The sequence below is a fragment of the Grampus griseus genome (genome assembly GCF_964374135.1).
Source record: "Grampus griseus genome assembly, chromosome: 7".
In the NCBI taxonomy this organism is placed as follows: Eukaryota; Metazoa; Chordata; class Mammalia; order Artiodactyla; family Delphinidae; genus Grampus; species Grampus griseus.
This window is the reverse complement of record NC_139001.1, coordinates 62,680,689-62,700,667: the sequence shown is the minus strand read 5'-3', so window position 1 is coordinate 62,700,667 and position 19,979 is coordinate 62,680,689. Positions and strand designations below refer to the sequence as shown.

Genomic DNA, 19,979 nt, shown 5'->3' with positions numbered 1-19,979 from the left:
AAATTTTCACACACAGAAACACAAACCCAGCTGAGGCTTTGCTTAACCGGTATTTGTTTTGCACCTTCCTTTATGAAGACACAGATTTACTTTCAGTTAATTCAGCTCCTGAGCTCCAGTTTCTAGGGTAGGTGACCACCTGAGATGCCAGGCAAGGGTGTCAATCACCCTATGGTCCATCAAATGAAATTTCATGCGATTAGATACAAACTCTTTGCAGGACACTTACACTTAATGACATGGGACTTTCTCAGACATTAAAATAAAAGTGTTGGCTTGGCGGCGAGCGAGATAACGCACAGGAGACAGTGTTCTGGTTAGACAACGCAAACATGCACAAGGGTGGGACTGAATTGCTTTTCTACCTACTGCGTTATCTGCATCTCTATCATTACGCTATTCATCAGGTTACATATAATACTGAACATTAAGTGCTGATGTGTGAAAACGGACCCAGGAGTGGCCTGGATTCCCTTCCTTGATAATTCTATAGGGACTATGAATGGTGCCTCCTCTTTTGACATGGCTAAAGGCCCCAAGTCAATTCCTTTCTTCAATGGATCATTTTCTTTTTTTAAATTAATTTATTTTATTTTTGGCTGCGTTGGGTCTTCGTTGCTGTGCGTGGGCTTTCTCTAGTTGCGGCGAGCAGGGGCTACTCTTCATTGCAGTGCACGGGTTTCTCATTGTGGTGGCCTCTCCCGTTGCGGAGCACGGGCTGTAGGCGCCTGGGTTCAGTAGTTGTGGCGCACGGGCTTAGTTGCTCCGTGGCATGTAGGATCTTCCCGGACCAGGGCTCGAACCCATGTCCCCTGCATTGGCAGGCGGATTCTCAACCACTGTGCCACCAGGGAAGTCCCAATGGATCATTTAATGTAATGATCACCAACCAATTCAGCAATTCAACCAATTTCCAGGGCCTCCAGGAAACGGAGGTCTCAAAACTGAAGAACCCAATTCCAATTCAGCAGATACTTTCATTAGCAAATTTAATGATGTGATAATCTTTCCAAAATTTACAAATATACAATATATTTATAGCATTACCTTCAGATAGCTTCAGTGCAAAGATATACATATAGTACATTGTGATAATTATTTGTAAAAATATGAGATGAGTAAAAAAGACACACAAGGTATTGTTTCCACAAATATTTCCAACTACAGGAGTACAGGGGAAAAAATATCTTTTTAATAAAGTACTGAATGTTAATTTTTTTCATCTGTTTGTAAAAAATATATGTGCAAAAGTGTGTTTCTAATTATTCCCTAAATAGCTGGCACAGCTATGCCTCAGAGTCTTCTCTAACGAGATTTGCGGTGTCTTTAAATGTGTCTTCTGTTGCACTGTAGGTTGGACTTGGGCCTTTCTTCCAAGAAATCTTATCAGGGGGAGAAGGTGATGGAGGTGGGGTCACAGCAGCACCAACCTTTGGTTCACTCTCCATCTAAGGCCACAAAGAAACAGGAATCAGCCACTTATTCCCCCGACGTGATGGGAAATGGTTTTGTGTGAAGAAGACAAATCTTGGCCGATTTGCTCAGAATCATCTGAGTGTATGCCTGATTTAGCAAGTTAATACTAAGAAATAATGCCTGGGCTGAGAAAAATTGTTAAAAATTACCTCGGAATAGAATGGATTTTCAAAGTTGGCATTTTGTTTCGGTTTTCGTTTGAAGATATTCCACTTTGTTGCCTAAGTGAAAAGAGGAAAGAGAAAATCTTCAGTAATGGAATTTTTTGGTGGGTTTCTTCCTTCTGCTTAGGTTTTAAAATTCCTTCTTACAGAGGGAGAAAGCAATTTGGGACCTGGGACCACGCGACCTGGCCCATGCAGTAAGTTGTTCAGTTCTTCCTCGGCTGGGCCCTGAACAGTAACTGAAACTCTTTGGGCTCTTTTTAGCTAATAATTTCAAAAAAAATCCTTGATCTGAAGTGTACAGTTTACAGAATCTGTGCCCAGAGTATCTAGAAGCTTTGACAGAGCCAGGCAAGAGATTTCTTCAGGGGCTGCCTGAAAATTTAAGGAACAAGCCAGATTGTAACTCTCATTTCCTAAAACGATGTCTTGATCCTTGGTCAACTCAAACATGTTCTGTCTCGCTCCATCATTTCCTCCTATAATCAATAATAATAATGGCAACAAAAACAACTAACATTTATTGAGTGCTTACTATGTGTCGGGGACTATTCCAAGAGCTTTACGAGTTTCTGATGTAATCTTCCCAAGGACTCTGTGAGGTAGATGCTCTTTTGCAGAGGAGGAAAGGCAGTCACAGCAAACTTACTTAACTAAATTGTAGATAGAGGAGTAGACAGGGCCTCCAGGAAATGGAGGTCTCAAAACTAAAGAACCCAAAGAGAAATCACCCCAGTCTATGATAAGTGGCCCCTGTCTGGCTGAAAAGCTGCCCGTGGCAGCAGTGCTGGCCACGGCCCTGCTGCCGGATGTAAGGAGACAAGAGAACAGGAGATGAGGAAACAGCCTCCTCCCACAGAGCTAAGGTAGCCCACGTGTTTTATGGATTGTCTTGCTCTGTGAAAGTAGGCGGCCAACATGTGAAGGAGTGGGGAGCATGTGAATACAGGAGAAGTAGAAGAAGCCATTCACCCACATTTAAGTGAGCACCTGCTTGGCACGAGGGCAAGATGGAGACACTCAGGTCAGAGCCCGGCCTCTGGAAACCTACACTTCAATAGGGAAGGCCAAAACTCATTGCTTCGGTATGGAATGGCCACATGGAGCTGAGTAACTACTAACAAGAGAAGTGCAGGTGATTGTCGTTGTCATCTCCTTGGGAAATCCAATGCATGTTGACACGACTTTTGAAAATGACAGGACTAAGCCACAGGACTTCACGTTCTTTGAGTCCTTTGAGCAGATTTATTGATGAAAGAGAAACCTGTGAGCCCCTCTGGCATATTAAGGTCAACCTAGGGTCATCCTAACCAACGGCTTCTACTGCTTTAAGCCTCCCTGGCTGTTCTCTCAGTTCCCAAAGGCAAAGGTCATAGAAAAATCCCTGGATGTACCATGGAGGACAGACCTTAGAGGGTCTCAGCCTCAACTGATTAAAAAAAAGGAAGAAGAGCCAATGCACTGCAAAGATGGAGATGAAAAAGAAAAGGACTATAATTGGTAAACATTCGCTCTCACTTGAAAGACTCTCTCAGTGTTTTTGTTTGTTTGTTTTGGGGGTTTTATTGTTGTTGTTTTTTTTGCAGTACGCGGGCCTCTCACTGCTGTGGCCTCTCCCGCTGCGGAGCACAGGCTCCAGACGCGCAGGCTCAGCGGCCATGGCTCACGGGCCTAGCCACTCCGCGGCATGTGGGATCTTCCTGGACTGGGGCACGAACCCATGTCCCCTGCATTGGCAGGCGGACTCTCAACCACTGCGCCACCAGGGAAGCCCGTCTCTCAGTGTTTTTGATGACTGATGTGCAGGTCAGAGGTTGCAGCATCTCCATCACACTCCCCTTCCTGCTCAGCTGGGAGAGAACTCTGCCTAGGGAAGATCACTAGACTCGAAATGGACTGAGAAAAAATGTTGAGAATATAAAATAGATCTGGCACTGCTGTGGAGTTGAGTCAGACTTGGAGAACCAAATATGTGACATTCAAGTATTCTGGTGTCTGTGGAAAATTAGTGTTCGAAATAAACTTTTCAATGTAGCTTAAGGAAAAAAAAAATTCAGTCCCTTGAAAATATGAAAGATGCAAAATATGAAACTGGAAATTCCTTTCTAAGACAACATTCATGTGTGTGTGTGTGTGTGTGTGTGTGTGTGAAGGAATTAGTAAATGGAATATGAAAAGGTGGACAAAGTGACCTTTGTTATAAGCTCTCCTCATTAGCATCAATTTAGTTCAACTTCTATTTTGACGCTAACAAGCAGAACAGGATCCAATTTGTGAGGTGCTGAAAATCCAACATGACTTTGCAGATACCAATTTTGTTTATAGACTATGCAATTTGAGAATAGGGATTGTAAAAAGTGGTAAGATTTCTAACTACCTTTGGGCTTTTGTTTCTTTATATTACTTCACAGAAGTCATAGAACCTTAAAACTGAGACATTCCAGATCCTATTGTTCTCAACTGGGAGAGCATGTTCGGGGGGCCAGGGGCTGGGGAGGGAGTGATTTCTGGGATCACAATGCATTGGGTAAAGCACTACTGGCACTTAGTGGACAGGGGCCAGGAATATTAAAATGTCCTGCAATGTATAGGATAGTTTTGTACCAAAAAGAACTGCCCCTCCCAATAAGCCAATAGTGCCCCCAGTGAGAAACATTAAGACTCTAGTGCTCAGAGGTAAAATAGTTGCCCAGAATCAAACAGCTATATCTGAGATAGCTTCCTATGTGTCTGTTAGAACTAATGATATATTATCTATTATGTTTTGTATCAAGTTTATTTACTGAATTTCTCTCTGTAGACAAGATAGTTTACAAATTTCAAAGGCCCTGCAAACAAGATAGAGAAGCTCCATCTAGTGGACTTTTTTCTTTTAATCTTCTGTATTAAACACTGTGCCCGGCACATTGAGGGCAGTAATGTTCGCTGGATGGTTAGATGGAAGATGGACAGATGGATGGATGAAGAGAGTGTAAATTAGTGCCATCTAGTGGTCAACATTGGTAACAAGCGTAGAGCTAAAAACAACATACATTATTAAGGGAACAAAGATATACACTGTAGAAAAATTGTATTGCACGGGAAAGGAAAAGGTCCTCTATGTGCATCACTGACACAGTGAGGTCTTTATTCATACTAAGTTGTTATCTCAAATTAAACGCCTCTGATTTGAAGAGGCTGCGTCCAGAAGTCGGCTGCCCTCCTTTTCTGCTTTACCTCCCATGTCACCAGGAACATCATTACCAACGCAGTGCTAGAATGTAGCTTTACTCAGTGGAAAGTCTTTCAGTTTATGATAAAATTATCTTTACTAACTGCCTACACATCTTGGGCTCTATGAGCCTATCAGGGTCTCTCTAGTTTGCCTAGGATTAATAAACCCAGCAATTCCAAAGTCCTTCCCAAATCCCGTATCATTTCAGTAGTCAGTCACTGTTACCTGAGTTTCATCAGCACTTGGGGAAGTTGGCTTTGTGTCTGGAGCTAATTCAGCAGGGTTTATGGCACTTCCATAGTTTTCATTATACACATTTCCGGATTCGGTTACCTGTGTGCATGTTGAAGGCCATTATTCAGTTTTGAAAGAATTTTTGCTATAAAGTTTCTTATCAGCTCTTTGGTTCTGTTTATCACCTTGCTCTCCCACAAACATGAACAGGCACCATTTTTATTATGTGAGACCAACCCTGTGGTCCAGGAATAAACACCACTCTCGTCTCCCCAAAATCAGGAGCACCAACTACTAAGTTGTCTATCTGATGCCTTAATCTTGGGAGGCAAATACACCCATCAATGGTCACACTCTCATGTAGTAATAGCAACTTCTACGGTGTTCTCTAGGGCCCCTTACTCCCACTGTTGACCATAGCTCTGGATAAAGGATACTCTGGTTGTATATTGGCAGCCAAATCCTAATAGAACAGTACGAATTATTTCCAAACACATTACGTTTGGATATTTAGAATAAAATTATTAATTTCAGAGGACGGCTTAAAAGAGGTTGAATTTTTAAAACAAGAGGCATAATGACATTAATACCCCTCTAGATATTTTCTGTAACATTCATGTGATTCCGAGGTTCCCTCTTAAAGCACAAATTACCATGGATATATAATTAATAAGTTACAGGGTAGAAATTCACCCCTTTTCCTATATTTCTACATTCACCACTTTATTTCTTCTCTAACTTGGAAATGTATTGGTAAACATGGCTTTGTTTTATTTCAAGGGAAAATGCCAAAAATCTATTTTAACATGTGATTAAAGTTTTGCTATCTGGATATTAAAGGATCAGACAAAATGCTTTCAAGATTCAAATATTGCTGATCTCAAGAAAGTTATTCATAAAATACACATTTTTGTCTTAACATTAAAATGTACTATACCTTGTGAGTTCAAAAGAAGTTCAGATGTTAACGGTGAAACTGTATTTTGCCGAGGCCCTAGCTGTTTTGACAAAGGAAAGACAGGCGACCTAACAGTTGACAGGCACCCGCAGTGACGCTGGGGCTATTGATCCAGCCCTAATGAAGAGTTCTGTTCCTTCATCCATACGTCTATCTCATCTCCCTGTTCCTCTAAAAGATGAGTGAGTAACAGGGCCTCATCAAAGGAAATTTATGTATCTGCCTATCAACTTCGAAGACCTTTGTACTTTCCAGAAAAGTATGACAAGGGCAAGCAGGGAGGTCACCTCGAATCACACCCTTGTGATACCAGTCAGAACCCAGAGAGTGTGCCCAGTACCCCAAACCTCTGTATAATGACCTGACGACCATCCACTCATTCAGTTCACAGATATTTACAGAGAGCCCGTGTGTGTGTGCCGGGCACAGTGTTTGCCGAGCCTCTGAACATGCACTCAGACCTCCCGCTCTGACCACTCAGGATGAAAAGGCTCCTGGTCTGGGTGCCAAAGAATGGCTGCCCAAACCCAGGGTTCTGATTGTGTTCAGGTCTGCTGTCCTGGGGTCAGTCCTGTTACTACAGGGAGTGAAGCTGAGGAAGCGACCAGTGTGCTTCCTTCCATGGAGGGAAGGTTGGGAGGACCCTAAAGGCACATTATTCCAAAGAACAAGATCCAGCAACAGCCAAACCTGACAGCACGGACTGTGATTTCTCACCGGGGTTGTTGTTGGCTGAGCCACTTTGACAGCAGTGTCCCTGGAGGTGTATGTCGGGTTTTCAAATATTATGGGCGGCTTCCCCAGGTCCATGGCAAAATGTTCACTCTGATGGAGGGAAAGAAAAAAGAAAAAAAAAAAAAGATCATACCGTGCTGATCTGATTCATACACAGAGGAGGATGTGCTCTTCACACCTGGAGGGACGCTAGGTGCTACGTCCAACGGACCCAAAAAGAACTTGCCCCCCACCTCCAACAAAAGCCAACGGAGACACAAGGCCTCCACGAGGCAAACTGTTATGTAAAGTAATGTAAATGCACTAACTCCTCAGGTGAGGAGAACAGAAACCCTCTTCCCTTATCTGAGTTCTCTATGGCTCCTTAAGGCAAATAACTCACTTGGTGATTGGCTTTGGACATAGAGAAAAGGGTGGGGTCAAGAGAAGAGGGAGAGGGGGAAAGAAGACAGGAGGGATAATATTGTACCTTTAGGCAGGAACAAAAAGGAAAGCTTGGTGGGGAGGCGGAATACTGGGAATGATTTCCCAACACTGACGGTAGACTTCAGAGTGGATACTAGTCCATTCATAAAGTATTTGGTCCTCACAGGAGGGATTATTTTACAGATGGGGACAGAGTGATCAAGCTCCATCCCTACTATTACATACCTAGCAGGTGGCAGAGTTGTGATTTGAACCAACCACTGACTCTAAAACCACTGTTTATCCCAACACTACACACTGGTGGGAAAATATGTGAGACTAGGAAGCATATTATTTCCCTGCCTCTCCCTTTAAACATACAAAAAGTCATCGAATAAAAACAGAATATCATGGTCCCTCTCCCCTGTTTCCCAAAAAACATAGATTGTTTAAGACTCCAATTAAACTTAAAACTGTTCGTGATTCCAGTTCAACCGTGTGGCTTAGATCAGGGGTTAATTTCAATTTCATTACTAATGTTTCTAGACACATTTCTACAACAAACCTAATGTTTCCTAACTTGGTATAGTGAGCGGGCATACAGTATTTCATGTTTTTCTAGGTGAATTTTATTCTTTATAAAAAGTGTTTCTTTGATAAAACAGTAAAAATGATAACCTTCAAATAGTCACTTTGAAACCAAACTCACCATCGCCATTGATCTGTCAATAGCAGACTCGGGCCCCAAACCAGATACTGCAATATCCATGTTAACGTCATCCCCTGATCTGAAGGTCACCCCATTTCCATTTTCAGAGGATTTGCTAAGACTGCTTAAGCTGAAAAGAAGTAATCAGTGTCTTATTATTTTTAAAAAACAATCGTTTGCACTAGGATTCTTTCTTTGTACCTTTTCCTAGCTCTTCCTTAAATGAAAGGCTCGATTCCCACTTCCCATTTACACATCACGTATGGGAATAAATTCCCTTAGTGACCTCCTGGAAATGTTCGAGCACATTCCCGAATGCTTGAGAATGAGGAGAGGACCAGCTGGGCACTTGCAGAAAGAAAGCCTGGTCCCTCCAACAGCCGACGCCGTTCTCCAGTGTAACCTCAACGTACAACCCTTTAGACTCTAAAATGTGATTTGTACTCAGGCTTCAGAGAAGCAATCAGTTAAGACATTGTGATCTGAAGTGACTGCTTTAAGTTCAGTATTTTTTGTTTCCGCAGAATAGGTGAACAGCCTAGGATGCTTTTTTAACTTAAAAGAAAAACTAAGTTATTTACGTGGTTGCAGATCACACAGACGTCTAAAATCCATGTTCCACCTAATGAAACTGACCTTGACAGCTTGGGCAGAGAAGGCAAAAGGGAGCCAGTTTTCCTATAGTGGAAAAATCCTAAAGTCGCTAAAGCTCCAATTATGATGATCAGGATGATTGTCAACAGCACGGCCGCTGCTGTCAAAGAGGGAAGAAAAAGCAAACATATGAACATGAGGAGAAGGAAAAGAGCCAGTAGTCTTAGCAATAGGGACTGGAGTTAAACAGAATATAGACAACACTCAGTTTAGTTACCATGATGCATTCCCATGTCCCTCGTATCCTTAAAACTTACTTGTTCCGGGAGGAATGCCTTTTGAAAGCCCTATTTCACAATATTCTCCCACGTAGGAACTAGGACATCTGAAAGGAAAAGAAGAATCATTCACAAGCTGTTGATTTCTTGGGCTCTGATTGTAATCTGACTGTGGAAATTCACTTTTGAGGGAATACCTGTGGCATCTACAGAATCAGCCTCAACAAATAAACCTATTGGTGTCTTCTCTAATCTATGGAATTCCTCCTTGGAGACTGGAACTGGAAACCTTCATTGTGTTCTTTCCTTTGACGTGCTTTCATTAAATATCATCTTGCTCCATGTTAAGAGCTCTCTTGATAATTCTCTGCCCTCCAAATCTTCAGCCCAGTCTCTGCCCCTCGTGAGCGCCTAGCACTGTAACAGCTCTGCTGACAGCTGCTCTCCCACAATCCAATTATAATTAGTAATCTGAGGTGAGTAGGAAAATGAGGTTGTCACTTCTCTAACTCCTTGCTCCCCAAAGCGTGGCCCACAGTTCTGTGGCATCTCCCCGGGAGCTTGTCAGAAATGCAGAATCCCTGTAAATGAGATGGGCATTTTTTTCCAGAGCCCCAGGTGATTCTCACGCACATTATAGTCTGAGAAGCACTGCCTTAGCTCTCTGTGGACTCCCCCATTGGAGGGCAAGCTGGTTATGATGTGAAAATTAGCGAACTGGCAAGGTTCTTGTACTTGTTTTACTGGCTACTTTGAGGTCTCAAATTCCCCCCAGAAGATGCAAGACCTACAGCATTCAGACTTACTTGCATTTGGGGAGGTCATTCTCATCAAAATAGCAGTTTCCTCCATTCATACACCTGCATGGAGGGGGCATGATGATAGGACTTTCGATCGCTGCAGAAAGGGAAAGCCACGCAGGTGTTAGTCAGCGGCGCTCAGCAGAGACCCCTACCATGCAAACCTGCTTCAGCCCAGGGCTGGAGTGGGGAGCCCATGTGGTGGGGCAGCTAATTAGTCTCCCTTTTAAATGTCACCTTCCCCTTAAGTCAGATGAATTTCTTTATCAATAAGGTCTTGGGGAGTAACATACATTTGGTAGGAAAAAAAAGGCAGTTTATAGCATCCCCCACCCCCCCCGCAAAACAGTGGTGAGATACTAGACTCCAGAATATATACTAATAGTTAAAAAGAACATTGTGGTAAAGGAAATCTCTCAGGACATTGACGTTTTCTTTTGAAGTTTTCAGAATTCTTCTCTTTGAACCTAGTTAAAATCAAGAATTCAACTTAGGCACACCCCGAAACTTCCACTAAAGGTTCCGAAGCATCAGCAATCCATTCATCAATAAACGGACACGTAGACAGATGAATAGCCGCTTAATGGACAGCTGGTTGGAGATCTCCTCATTTTTTAACACCTTCAAAATTGCCCTTGCTAAAGATTGTAATCTTGGCAATATTGCCCCAGTAGCATTGGGATAAGAGCGGGGATGGGGAAGGGGAGGGGGCAGTTTTTACTTGCTGAGTTCGTGCTCTAAACCTGCCAACTTTTCAGCCTGGTTGGGAAGTCAACAGGAGGTGCCTTAGTTTAACCGTTTGTGCCCCCTGGTGGCAGAACATGGTTACGCCTCTTCATTTCCCCATCAGCTAAAGCAGGGGGAAGGGCCCAAGGATGTGAGCCATAAAATGGGCCACTAGTGAATTGCAGGATGATTTTCTAACACCCTTATCAAGCATTGGATACTAGTTAGGGACACTAACTAGTTACTCCCTATGGCTTATTAACTCCTTAATTTAAAAGAGTCACTGAAGAAAGGTCTTGCCAAGAATAGATCATCTATAGCATTTGGGATGAGAATTAAACCACTGTTTACTTACTTACTTCCAGCTTCCATCTCCCAAGAGCATAAGGTACATTTTAAAACGTGGCCCTTTTTCAGTTGTCCAAACTTTGAAATGAGCATGTGGGAAAACCAGTGAACCTCCTCTAGGCCTCCCCTCTGTACTGGATAAGCGCCCCCGTCCCACCTCAGGAGCCTGGTTCTCCACCTTGAGGAGCTCCCGTTAAGACTGAATAGATTCAGGGGCGATTGGGATCCAGTATGGGGTGGAGAAAGGAGGAAGAGGCCTTATAGGAAACTCACTCTTCAAAATGTCTTTATAGACAACACAACAGTCGATTTAGGGGCACTGGATCTAAATCTCTGCAGATCTTGGCAAATAATTCTCAGAAATCATTGGAACATAAGATCTGTTTGGCCCCTGAAGTCCCACTCAGCTCTGTTCATATTTTCCACATCTCCCATCCCTCTTTCTAACCATCCCCACTCTATTCTGCAAGAGACCAGTAAACAGGGATTCTTCATGCTCCTGAAAAAGGTGAAGCAGGGTAAGGGAACCTACTAACGAAGGCAAAGGAGCTCTCCCAGGCCCCCAGGCAGTGTCCCTACCTGCATCACACTCGGTGATGCTTCCTTCTATAAATCTGGAGCCTTGGGGACAGGCACAGGTGTATCCCTCAGGTCTCAGAAGGCAAAGGTGGCTGCAGACCTTTTTACAGCGGTTGGGCACTGGAAAGCAGAAGAGAACAGCGGTTAGTTTCCGAGGAGGGAACGAATACCCCAACCAAGGACATGCCCATCCACTGAGTTGTGGCCAGGTGACCTCAGAGCCCAGGCAGCATACCAATACCTTTAAGCCGCATGCCACCTGGCAACTCACGCTCCTTTACGCTACCTTCCCCTACCACCCCACCAAAGTGCCACAGTCCCTCCCCGTGCTCTCCATCCCACTGCTGTACCCCTCACATTTTCTTCTGGCATCATTTATCTCCCCTACTGCTCTGGCAGGTTTGGAAGATAGGTGTCTGTCTGGTTCACTGCATGACCTCAAAAACCAATCAGCACTAAGCAATTTGAGATATTTCTAAAAGGTCAGTAAGACCCCATTATTATATCAAGATTTGTCATCACCCAAATTTGGATAGATCATAAAGTGTGGTCCAGCCAAAGCATACATTGGATGTGATTTCCACCCCTGTTCTCCACGGAGAACTTCCTTTTGGGCTTCAGTTTCATTATTTGCAAGATTAGGGAATTTAGAGCTATGATTATCAGAATCACCTGGGAGCTATTCACAATGATTGATGCCCTGTCACAGAAATCCAGATTTAAATCGCTCTGGGATGGAACTCAAGTATTACCATTAAAAGCGCCTCAGGTAATTCTGAAACTAGCTTAGCATATATTACGATTTATCCAAGGATTAGGACATCTCTAAATTCTTTCTCAGACTAACATTCTATAATCCTGATTCTCTGTCATGCAAAAACGTGACCATGGACGAGGCATGGCTGTAAAAAGCCTCACTGAAAACCTGTCCCATGGGCTTCCCTGGTGGCGCAGTGGTTGGGGGGTCCGCCTGCTGATGCGGGGGACACGGGTTCGTGCCCCGGTCCGGGAGGATCCCACGTGCCGTGGAGCGGCTGGGCCCATGGGCCATGGCCACTGAGCCTGCGCGTCCGGAGCCTGTGCTCCGTGGCGGGAGGGGCCACAGCAGTGAGAGGCCCGCATGCCGCAAAGAAAAAAACAACAACAACCAAAAAAACCTGTCCCACGACCATTTCTTCAGCTCTCTAGTGCACGCTTTCAAATTTTAATGTCGTACAAATAACCTGGGGAATCGGATTCAAGAGGGCTGGGGTAGACCTGAGGGTCTGCAATTCCAACTGGCCCCCGTATTGTACCAATGCTCCTGGTCCCTGGCCCACCCTTTGAGTAGAGCAGGGATTCTCACAATGTTGTTCCTGACCCAGCAACATCAGCATCACCTGGGAACTTGTCAGAAATGCAAATTCTTAGGCCACCTCAGGCCTATTAAGTCAGAAACCCCTCAGGTGGGACCCAGCAAGGTGTGTTCAACAAGCCCTCTAGACGTTTCTGACACGTGCTAAAATTGGAGGGCTATTGGTCCAGAGTAAATGCTAATCTGGCACAGCTGGGCTGAGCCTCTGGCCTACTCATCAATCAACACTTTGCAAAGGAGGCTCAGAGTATCAGCTGGCTGAGATGCTTTTCAGGGAAAGTCTCCAGATTTTCCTCTGCCTGACCCCTGGGCTGTCCTCTCTACAGGGGCCAGAGGGGGCTCCGCAGGTATACTGGGCTCTCCCCTCCTGCCCTTGAAACTGCCAAACATAAGAGCTGCAGGAGCATTTAGGACACAAGAGCTATTATATCAGTGGGGTCTGGAATGTTTTGGAGAAGGTCTGAAGAAGGGTAATCACTACCAGCAACACAAGGGGGCTAATCCCTAGAAAAGGCATTTGCCGCCAGTGTAATCTCCTGGGAGCCTCCGTTCTGCACTTCAGTTTGTCAAGACTGATTCAGGCTCTCAGAGTATCAGAGAACTCAGGGGGACCTCAGGCTCCACATCTGTTTCACATGCAGGGATCGGAAGGGAGGTGACTTGTCAAAGGCCACACAGCCACAGAATGCAATCTGGAATTGGGTACACTGATAGCTGGACCAGAACAGAAAGGTGCTGAGCTTTTGGGTGAATGGCATTGAGTTTAAAAACCATTTCTGGGTTTAAAGCTTATCCGCTGGTTGTGTAACTTGGGCGCACCAGTTACTAAATCTTTCCTATTGTCAGTTTCCTTACTTGTGAGATGAAAATTAAACATCTTTATAAGTTTGGGAGAAGATTAATTGAAGAAGCAGATGTCTGGGTTAATCCTGAAGAGAGAATCTGACATACAGAACTTAATAAAAGTCTATTTCCTTTCCTCACTTCAAAAATGTCCTTTCCCCACTATACATTATTGATACTCTCTAAAATAGACAACTGATGGGAACATACTGTATAGCACAGGGAACTCTACCTAATACACTGTGGTAACCTAAATGGGAAGGAAGTCCAAAAGGGAGGGGATATCTGTATGAGGATGGCTGATTCATTTTGTTGTGCAGTGGAGGCTAACACAACATGGTAAAGCAACCATACTCCAATAAAAATTAATTTTAAAAAAAGGAAGATATTTCCCAAAAAAAGATTTGATAGAATATTTTGATATATAATTACCTATGTCTGAAATAAAAATCATTAAAGACATCAGTGAATAAAAATGTGCCCACGGGAAAAAGATAACGTCCTTTCCCTTTCACATTATTCCACACAATGATGAAGGATGAATGAGAACACAGGTAACCTGAGGAAGCAGGACCAAGAACTCAGAAAATGAGAAAGAAGGGAGGATGTAGAAATGCATCCTTTAAGCTTTAAACTAAGGCTCGCATAGCTCAGGATGACTTGACTAGCCCGGCCTTGCAATTGCTAGAGTGGGTAAGACTTCTGATGTCCACGAAGCCTATTACGTGACTTGGCAACCCAACTCACATTTAGCAGGGGGTCTGACACCTACTGGATTCTGTGGCCTAAGAGTACAACCCCACAACTCCAACCAGCAACAGGACTGAAGTATTTTTACTCCATATCTGCTGGTGGTGTGCATCATTTCATTCGACCTCCAATTTTATCTTCTTTGGTCAAAACGGTTAAAATACACACACACACACACACACACACACACACACACACACACACACACACACACATGTTTCAGGCACAGGGAGATCAGCCTATTATTATCCACCACCATTTTCCAAAAGAAATATAGCCATTAATTTGAAATAAAGTTGGTGACTACCTGACTGATTATATCTCCATTGATGGAATATTCGAACTTGCGTGAGCCAAGGGTTCACTATCAGCAATTTCTCTTTCTCGTCTCGCCCAAATTTATCTTGGATCCATACTTCTCCCTTATCCTTAGATGTCCAGTATAACTGGCTCTCGAAGATGTCCAGACTATAAGGGGTCATTGCTGTTCACCCACAGGGGAAAAGCAAAACAAAACAAGGTTACTGAAAAGAAGATACCTGAGCCCCACTTTTATGTCAGAAGTCAAACCGCTTGGATCAATCTCTTAGGCAACACCTTAAAATTCCAGCAACATTCAGGCAGACTCTCTGTACACACGACCATGAAAGTGTGCTGCACCAGGAGATCAAGATGACAGAAATTAAAATAGATCAATGCCTACCGAATGACACCAATTATAGGGGACTCGCTCACTTTCAAGTTGCTGATTTGATTTTATTTTTAGAAAACAATCTGTAGGGCAGAGATCTTTTTTTTTCTATGAACATAAGACACCACTTATCAGAAAAACCTGTTACGTGCTGGATTGTAGTAGTTCTGTAGAGTCTAGATAAGAAAACAAAATGCTTCTCTCCTAGATGTTTCCAGTTGTGCATAAAAATCAATCTAGCACATTAAAAACTAATGTACCTAGAAGTGGTTAGACACGGATTACCATTGGAACACATGATGGCCATCTCTATCAGAGCAACCCAACAAGAAACGGTTATTTCAACATCTGCTGCTGACAGCAAGTGTTTTTAATTATACAAAAAGGACTTAATAATTGCTAATAGATTCATTTGCATTTAAATCAGCAGCTGGGAGCTGGGCAGAGTGGTATCTAAGAAACTATAAAAAGCATCTCCTAAGATTAGGGTTCCTTCTTACGAAAATGGGCAAAGAGACTGGAAATACATTAATTATTTAATATATGAAATTCTAAGTGAAATTTCTAACCTGCAATTGCAACAATTCTCCTATCGGTCCCATCATATTTGATGGTTTCAATATTGTCCTCCTTGAGGTCACTCCAGTAGATCCGGTCACCATTCACATAATCTATACAAAGGCCGGTTGGCCAACCGAGGTCCTCCTGAACCAGGACTTTCCGACGCTGCCCATCCATCCAAGCAGACTCGATTTTAGGTTCTTTGCCCCAGTCAGTCCAATACATAAACCTGTAACAGAAGGTTTCCTCATGGCAGCATTTCATCTAGTGGAGAAATCAACTGGTTTTCAAAGAGCCTTGGGTCCTAAATGATGCTATTTTTATACTTTACACAAGACAGGGAGAGAAAGGGGGGAGCCTGTGCATCTGTGATCTATCCTTCCTGAGAACTGCACTTTCCCAATAGAAACTGGCCAGCCCTGTCCAAAGATATGTATCCAGACCTTTTAAAATATATAATCACAAAAGCTGTTCATTCTTCAAAAAATATTTCTTGAATGCCTGCTGTGTGAGAAGCTACTATCCTGTATTTGGAACGTATCAGGGAACACAACAGATTCCTTCCCTCATGGAGCTTACATTCTAACTCTTTGAAAAGGTATTACTTTGCATGCAATTAATACTTAATTGTAGAAGAACTGAGCAGACCAGGGACTGTACCCTTTAAACATCTAGAAAGGATCAGGCAGGCAAGATAAATGGGTGGAACAGGGCAGTTATGAATGTAGAGTGATGGGCAAACACCGCATCAAGCAAAGCCCTGTCTAAGAGTTCCAGGCAATACCGCATCAAGGAAGGCATACCTACCTAACTTTACCAGTTCTTCTGATTTTTCAAGCCAAAAATACAAATATTTATTTTTAATTTAAATGTTATCTACTAAGTTTACAAAAAAAAAAATCTTAAAGCTCTGTGAAGTTCAAGTCCAATAAGTGTATGGGCCATATTTAGCCCATCAGCCACCACTTTGCAATGTCTAGTCTAAACCAATCATCAGGTGTTGCTCAATCCTTAAATTCTGTTGAGAAATGTTGGGTTTTAGACAAACTGGGCTGTGGAAAAAGTGTGGCCAGAGGCCTTCCCCTGACACAGTGTCCATCTTCTGAAGCCTGTTTTGTCCTAAGTGATCTTTAGGGCATATTATAATTCTTGAAAATAGTCATAGGTGCCACTCAAAAAAGTCCAAGGACAATTTCAGTACAATTAGGAAAAGCTAATTGAAGATATAATTTTTTGGAGAATCTAGTGGAAAATATCTAGAACATTAAGGACTCCTTCAAGTACTTACCCTAGTTTGGGATTCACAACTATTGCAGCTGGTTGATCCAGCTGAGTGGAAATCAGCCACTTTCTGTACCTTCCATCAAGTTCAGCCACCTCAATCCGCTGACTCCTGGCATCTGACCAGTAAATATGCCTGAATTTAGAGAGACAAAGTTAAACAACTGAAAAGTCTAGACTGGACTTCTGGGGAAGAGGAGTGAAGATGAGAGCATTTAGTTTGGAAGTTCTGGCCAACAAGACAGCTACTCAGACACCAGTGATGATGAGAGCACAGCCTCCCTCTCCCAGGAATGCCCCAATCTCTTCAGCCAAGGGGACGTCTGTAGAAAGTTACAAGTGATGGGGTGTCGGATGAAGGGGATATTCAGCCAAAGCAGCTGTATCAGCCAGGATTGGTAATGATGATGAACCTCACATCCGGCACTATCATGAGACAATGGCTTCTAGATAGGAGTTGTGAGGCACTGTTGGCCTTTCATTCTGACTGCCTGTGAGTTGGCTTCCTCCTCAGCCAAGAGCCCATTGGAATCACTAGGAATCTGGCATCAGCTCCAAGGATGAGTGGAAATAGCCATTCAAAATAACAAACCCAGCAAAGCCATCCTGCCCTTATTCCATCCCTAAGGCTTCAGGTCTCAGTCTCTAACAAGCAGAAAGAGTTCCAGCAGTTGCTTACATTTACTCATTCATTAAGGCTGAGAAGAGGTAAAATTTCAAACAAGAAGACAGATCTTGGTTGGTTGGTTTGAAGAAGGAAGTGGTTGGTTTGAAGAAGGAAGCGCTAAAGTCTAGAGTTTCCAGTTCATGACTCTCTGAGGTCTTGTTTCCTGACAGAAGTTGCTGAAATGAGTCTCCTGTTATGCTGCAGGCACAGTGGGACCTACTTAACTTCTGCAGAGATGCTCAAGTCTTCCAAGAGCACCAGACAAGTGAGCGAAAAGGTGAAAATTAATTGATACTACAAAGGATTCTCTGTTCTCCCAGAGCGCAGCAAACATTTTCCTTTATTAGTTCATTTCAAGGACATAAGAGGTTCTACAAATGGTTGAATTCTGATTGTAATGTAATTACTTTCCCACAAACGTCATTCCAACCCAAGGCTCTTCCTTGAAGAAGGAGCTTATTAATTCTTCCACATCAGTTTGCCTCTCATGCATGTATCTGACGACAAACCTACTTAAGGTTCTTATTTAGGTATCGTCCAAAATGTCTGGCTCTGGTCCCTGAAGTTCTAGAAGGTGTAGAAGAGCAGATCAAAGCTAACAGCTCTATTAACTCAAACCCAAAGATTAAACAGGGAAGTCAAATTTCCAATCTGTTCAGACAACATAGCCTCCTGAAAACACAACATGTGGATTGTTCCTCCTCAAAAAAATACCATAAAGAAACATGTTTCATCGCAACTGCTTTGCTGGTAGAATGTAAGGCTGTCCCATTTCTTCACAAAATGAACAGCGTTGCCATACTGAAAGTTCATTTTGGAATCCAGAACTCTGTTGGCAAGAATGCTCTCCTAGATAAAATATAAAATCTTGACCTTGGGGCTTTCCCAAAATTTTCATGGCACACATAGAATATAGGAAGTGAAGATGTTTACATGACACAATGGGGAAGCCGACGTAGTTGCTGAGGCTACAGGAAGCCCAGGCATCACCCAGCTGCCCCTGAGGCTGAGTGTGCCCATAATCTGGGCCAGTTTAACTCATGTGCCATGGTGAGCAGAGGGGAGTTCTGGCCAGGAAAATAGAATGAGGCTAAACTTACCTTCCAACCCAGTCCACTGCTAATCCATCTGGCTGCACTATGTATTTCAGATCCAGGTTAATTTCCTTCACAGGATTATTGCTGCCAGATTCAAAATTGGGGATGTAGGCACGTTTGATAGCACCAAAATTAGAGCCATGCCCTAGCACAGTGTAATATACAACACCTGCGGAGGCAAGACACACAGGTCAGTTTCCTGTTAGGAGCACCAGGTAAGGGAGGAACTGGGTCTAATCAGGTGAAGTACTGTTCATTCATTGACACATCTACCTCTTCGGTGTTCCTATAATACTAATAATTCAATTTAACCAGTATGATCAAACCTCAAAATCTATCATACTTGAGCTATTAGCTACAAATGCTTCAACTGATAACTTATTGATACTTAGTCCTCTCTATTTGAAGGTAATCCATTAAAATATATTTCAGCCTATTTACCCCCATTAGGATCACGTTCTAGTTTCCAAAACAGAACATATAGATAAACCAGGGCCAAATTGTTAAGAGTTTGAGTCCATACTAGCAATAAAGGAGATGTATAGATGAGAAGTCTTATTTTATGTATAGACTAAAGGATACTGGACAGCAGGCATTTTAAAAAGCATAGGAAGAAGGAGACGCAAGAGGGAGGGGATATGGGGATATATGTATACGTATAGCTGATTCACTTTGCTATACAGCAGAAACTAACACAACATTGTAAAGCAATTATACTCCGATAAAGATGTTAAAAAAAAAAAGCATAGGAAGACTGACTTTCAAGGCACATACTTTCCTAGGTATGAACCATTCTTTTTTTTATTTTTTAAGATTTTTTTTGATGTGGACCACTTTTAAAGTCTTTACTGAATTTATTATGATACTGCTTCTGTTTTATGTTTTGGTTTTTTGGCCGCGAGGCATGTGGGATCTTAGCTCCCTGACCAGGGATCAAACCCATACCCCCTGCACTGGAAAGCGAAGTTTTAACCACTGGACCGCCAGGGAAGCTCCCTGAACCATTCTTGAAAATTTCATTGTATTGTATAATGAAATGTGAAAACACAACAGCAATAAATCTTACATAGTTAGTTTGCAAAGCATTTTCATACCTGTCATCTCACTTGGTTTTACAAACAACTCTCAGAGGGAGGCAGGCCGAACAAGATTACTGCTTTTATTTTACAGATAAGAAATGGAGATCCAGAGAATTGTTACAATTATGTAAGGTCATAAAGCTAGTAGATGAGGGAGACAGGCGTAGAACACAAGTTTTCCTGCCCCACTACCGTCTCCCACACGCCAGAGCCATGAGAGACTCCACAGTAAGCATCATTCATTTTTCCTTCATTGAACACCCACCACACACACTGTACTAGATCCTGGGTCAGATGCCAGGCATGTAGAGGTGAATTCGATTAAGTCTCTGTCTCCAAAGAGCACACAGTTAAGATGTAGAGAGAAAAATACGCGGACAATTAGCTGTAATTCAACATAACATGTGCTTTAGTAGAAGCGTGTATAAAATGCTAC

The 19,979-nt window shown here is 43.0% G+C and overlaps 1 protein-coding gene across 1 annotated transcript in view; it reads right to left on the bottom strand.

The window, feature by feature from the left end:
- Positions 1-1,286: 1,286 nt before the first annotated feature.
- The window catches only part of LRP2 (LDL receptor related protein 2), a gene marked incomplete at both ends in the record, with an annotated part of 196,528 nt that continues 177,835 nt past the window's right edge, over positions 1,287-19,979 (bottom strand). The window contains 13 exons of the mRNA XM_082658863.1: positions 1,287-1,448; positions 1,626-1,697; positions 5,080-5,187; positions 6,764-6,871; positions 7,896-8,025; positions 8,532-8,649; positions 8,807-8,874; positions 9,574-9,664; positions 11,221-11,340; positions 14,475-14,651; positions 15,428-15,648; positions 16,708-16,836; positions 18,468-18,633. Coding sequence (XP_082514989.1) covers positions 1,287-1,448; positions 1,626-1,697; positions 5,080-5,187; positions 6,764-6,871; positions 7,896-8,025; positions 8,532-8,649; positions 8,807-8,874; positions 9,574-9,664; positions 11,221-11,340; positions 14,475-14,651; positions 15,428-15,648; positions 16,708-16,836; positions 18,468-18,633 — 1,670 coding nt within the window. The remainder of the gene's footprint in view (positions 1,449-1,625; positions 1,698-5,079; positions 5,188-6,763; positions 6,872-7,895; positions 8,026-8,531; positions 8,650-8,806; positions 8,875-9,573; positions 9,665-11,220; positions 11,341-14,474; positions 14,652-15,427; positions 15,649-16,707; positions 16,837-18,467; positions 18,634-19,979) is intronic.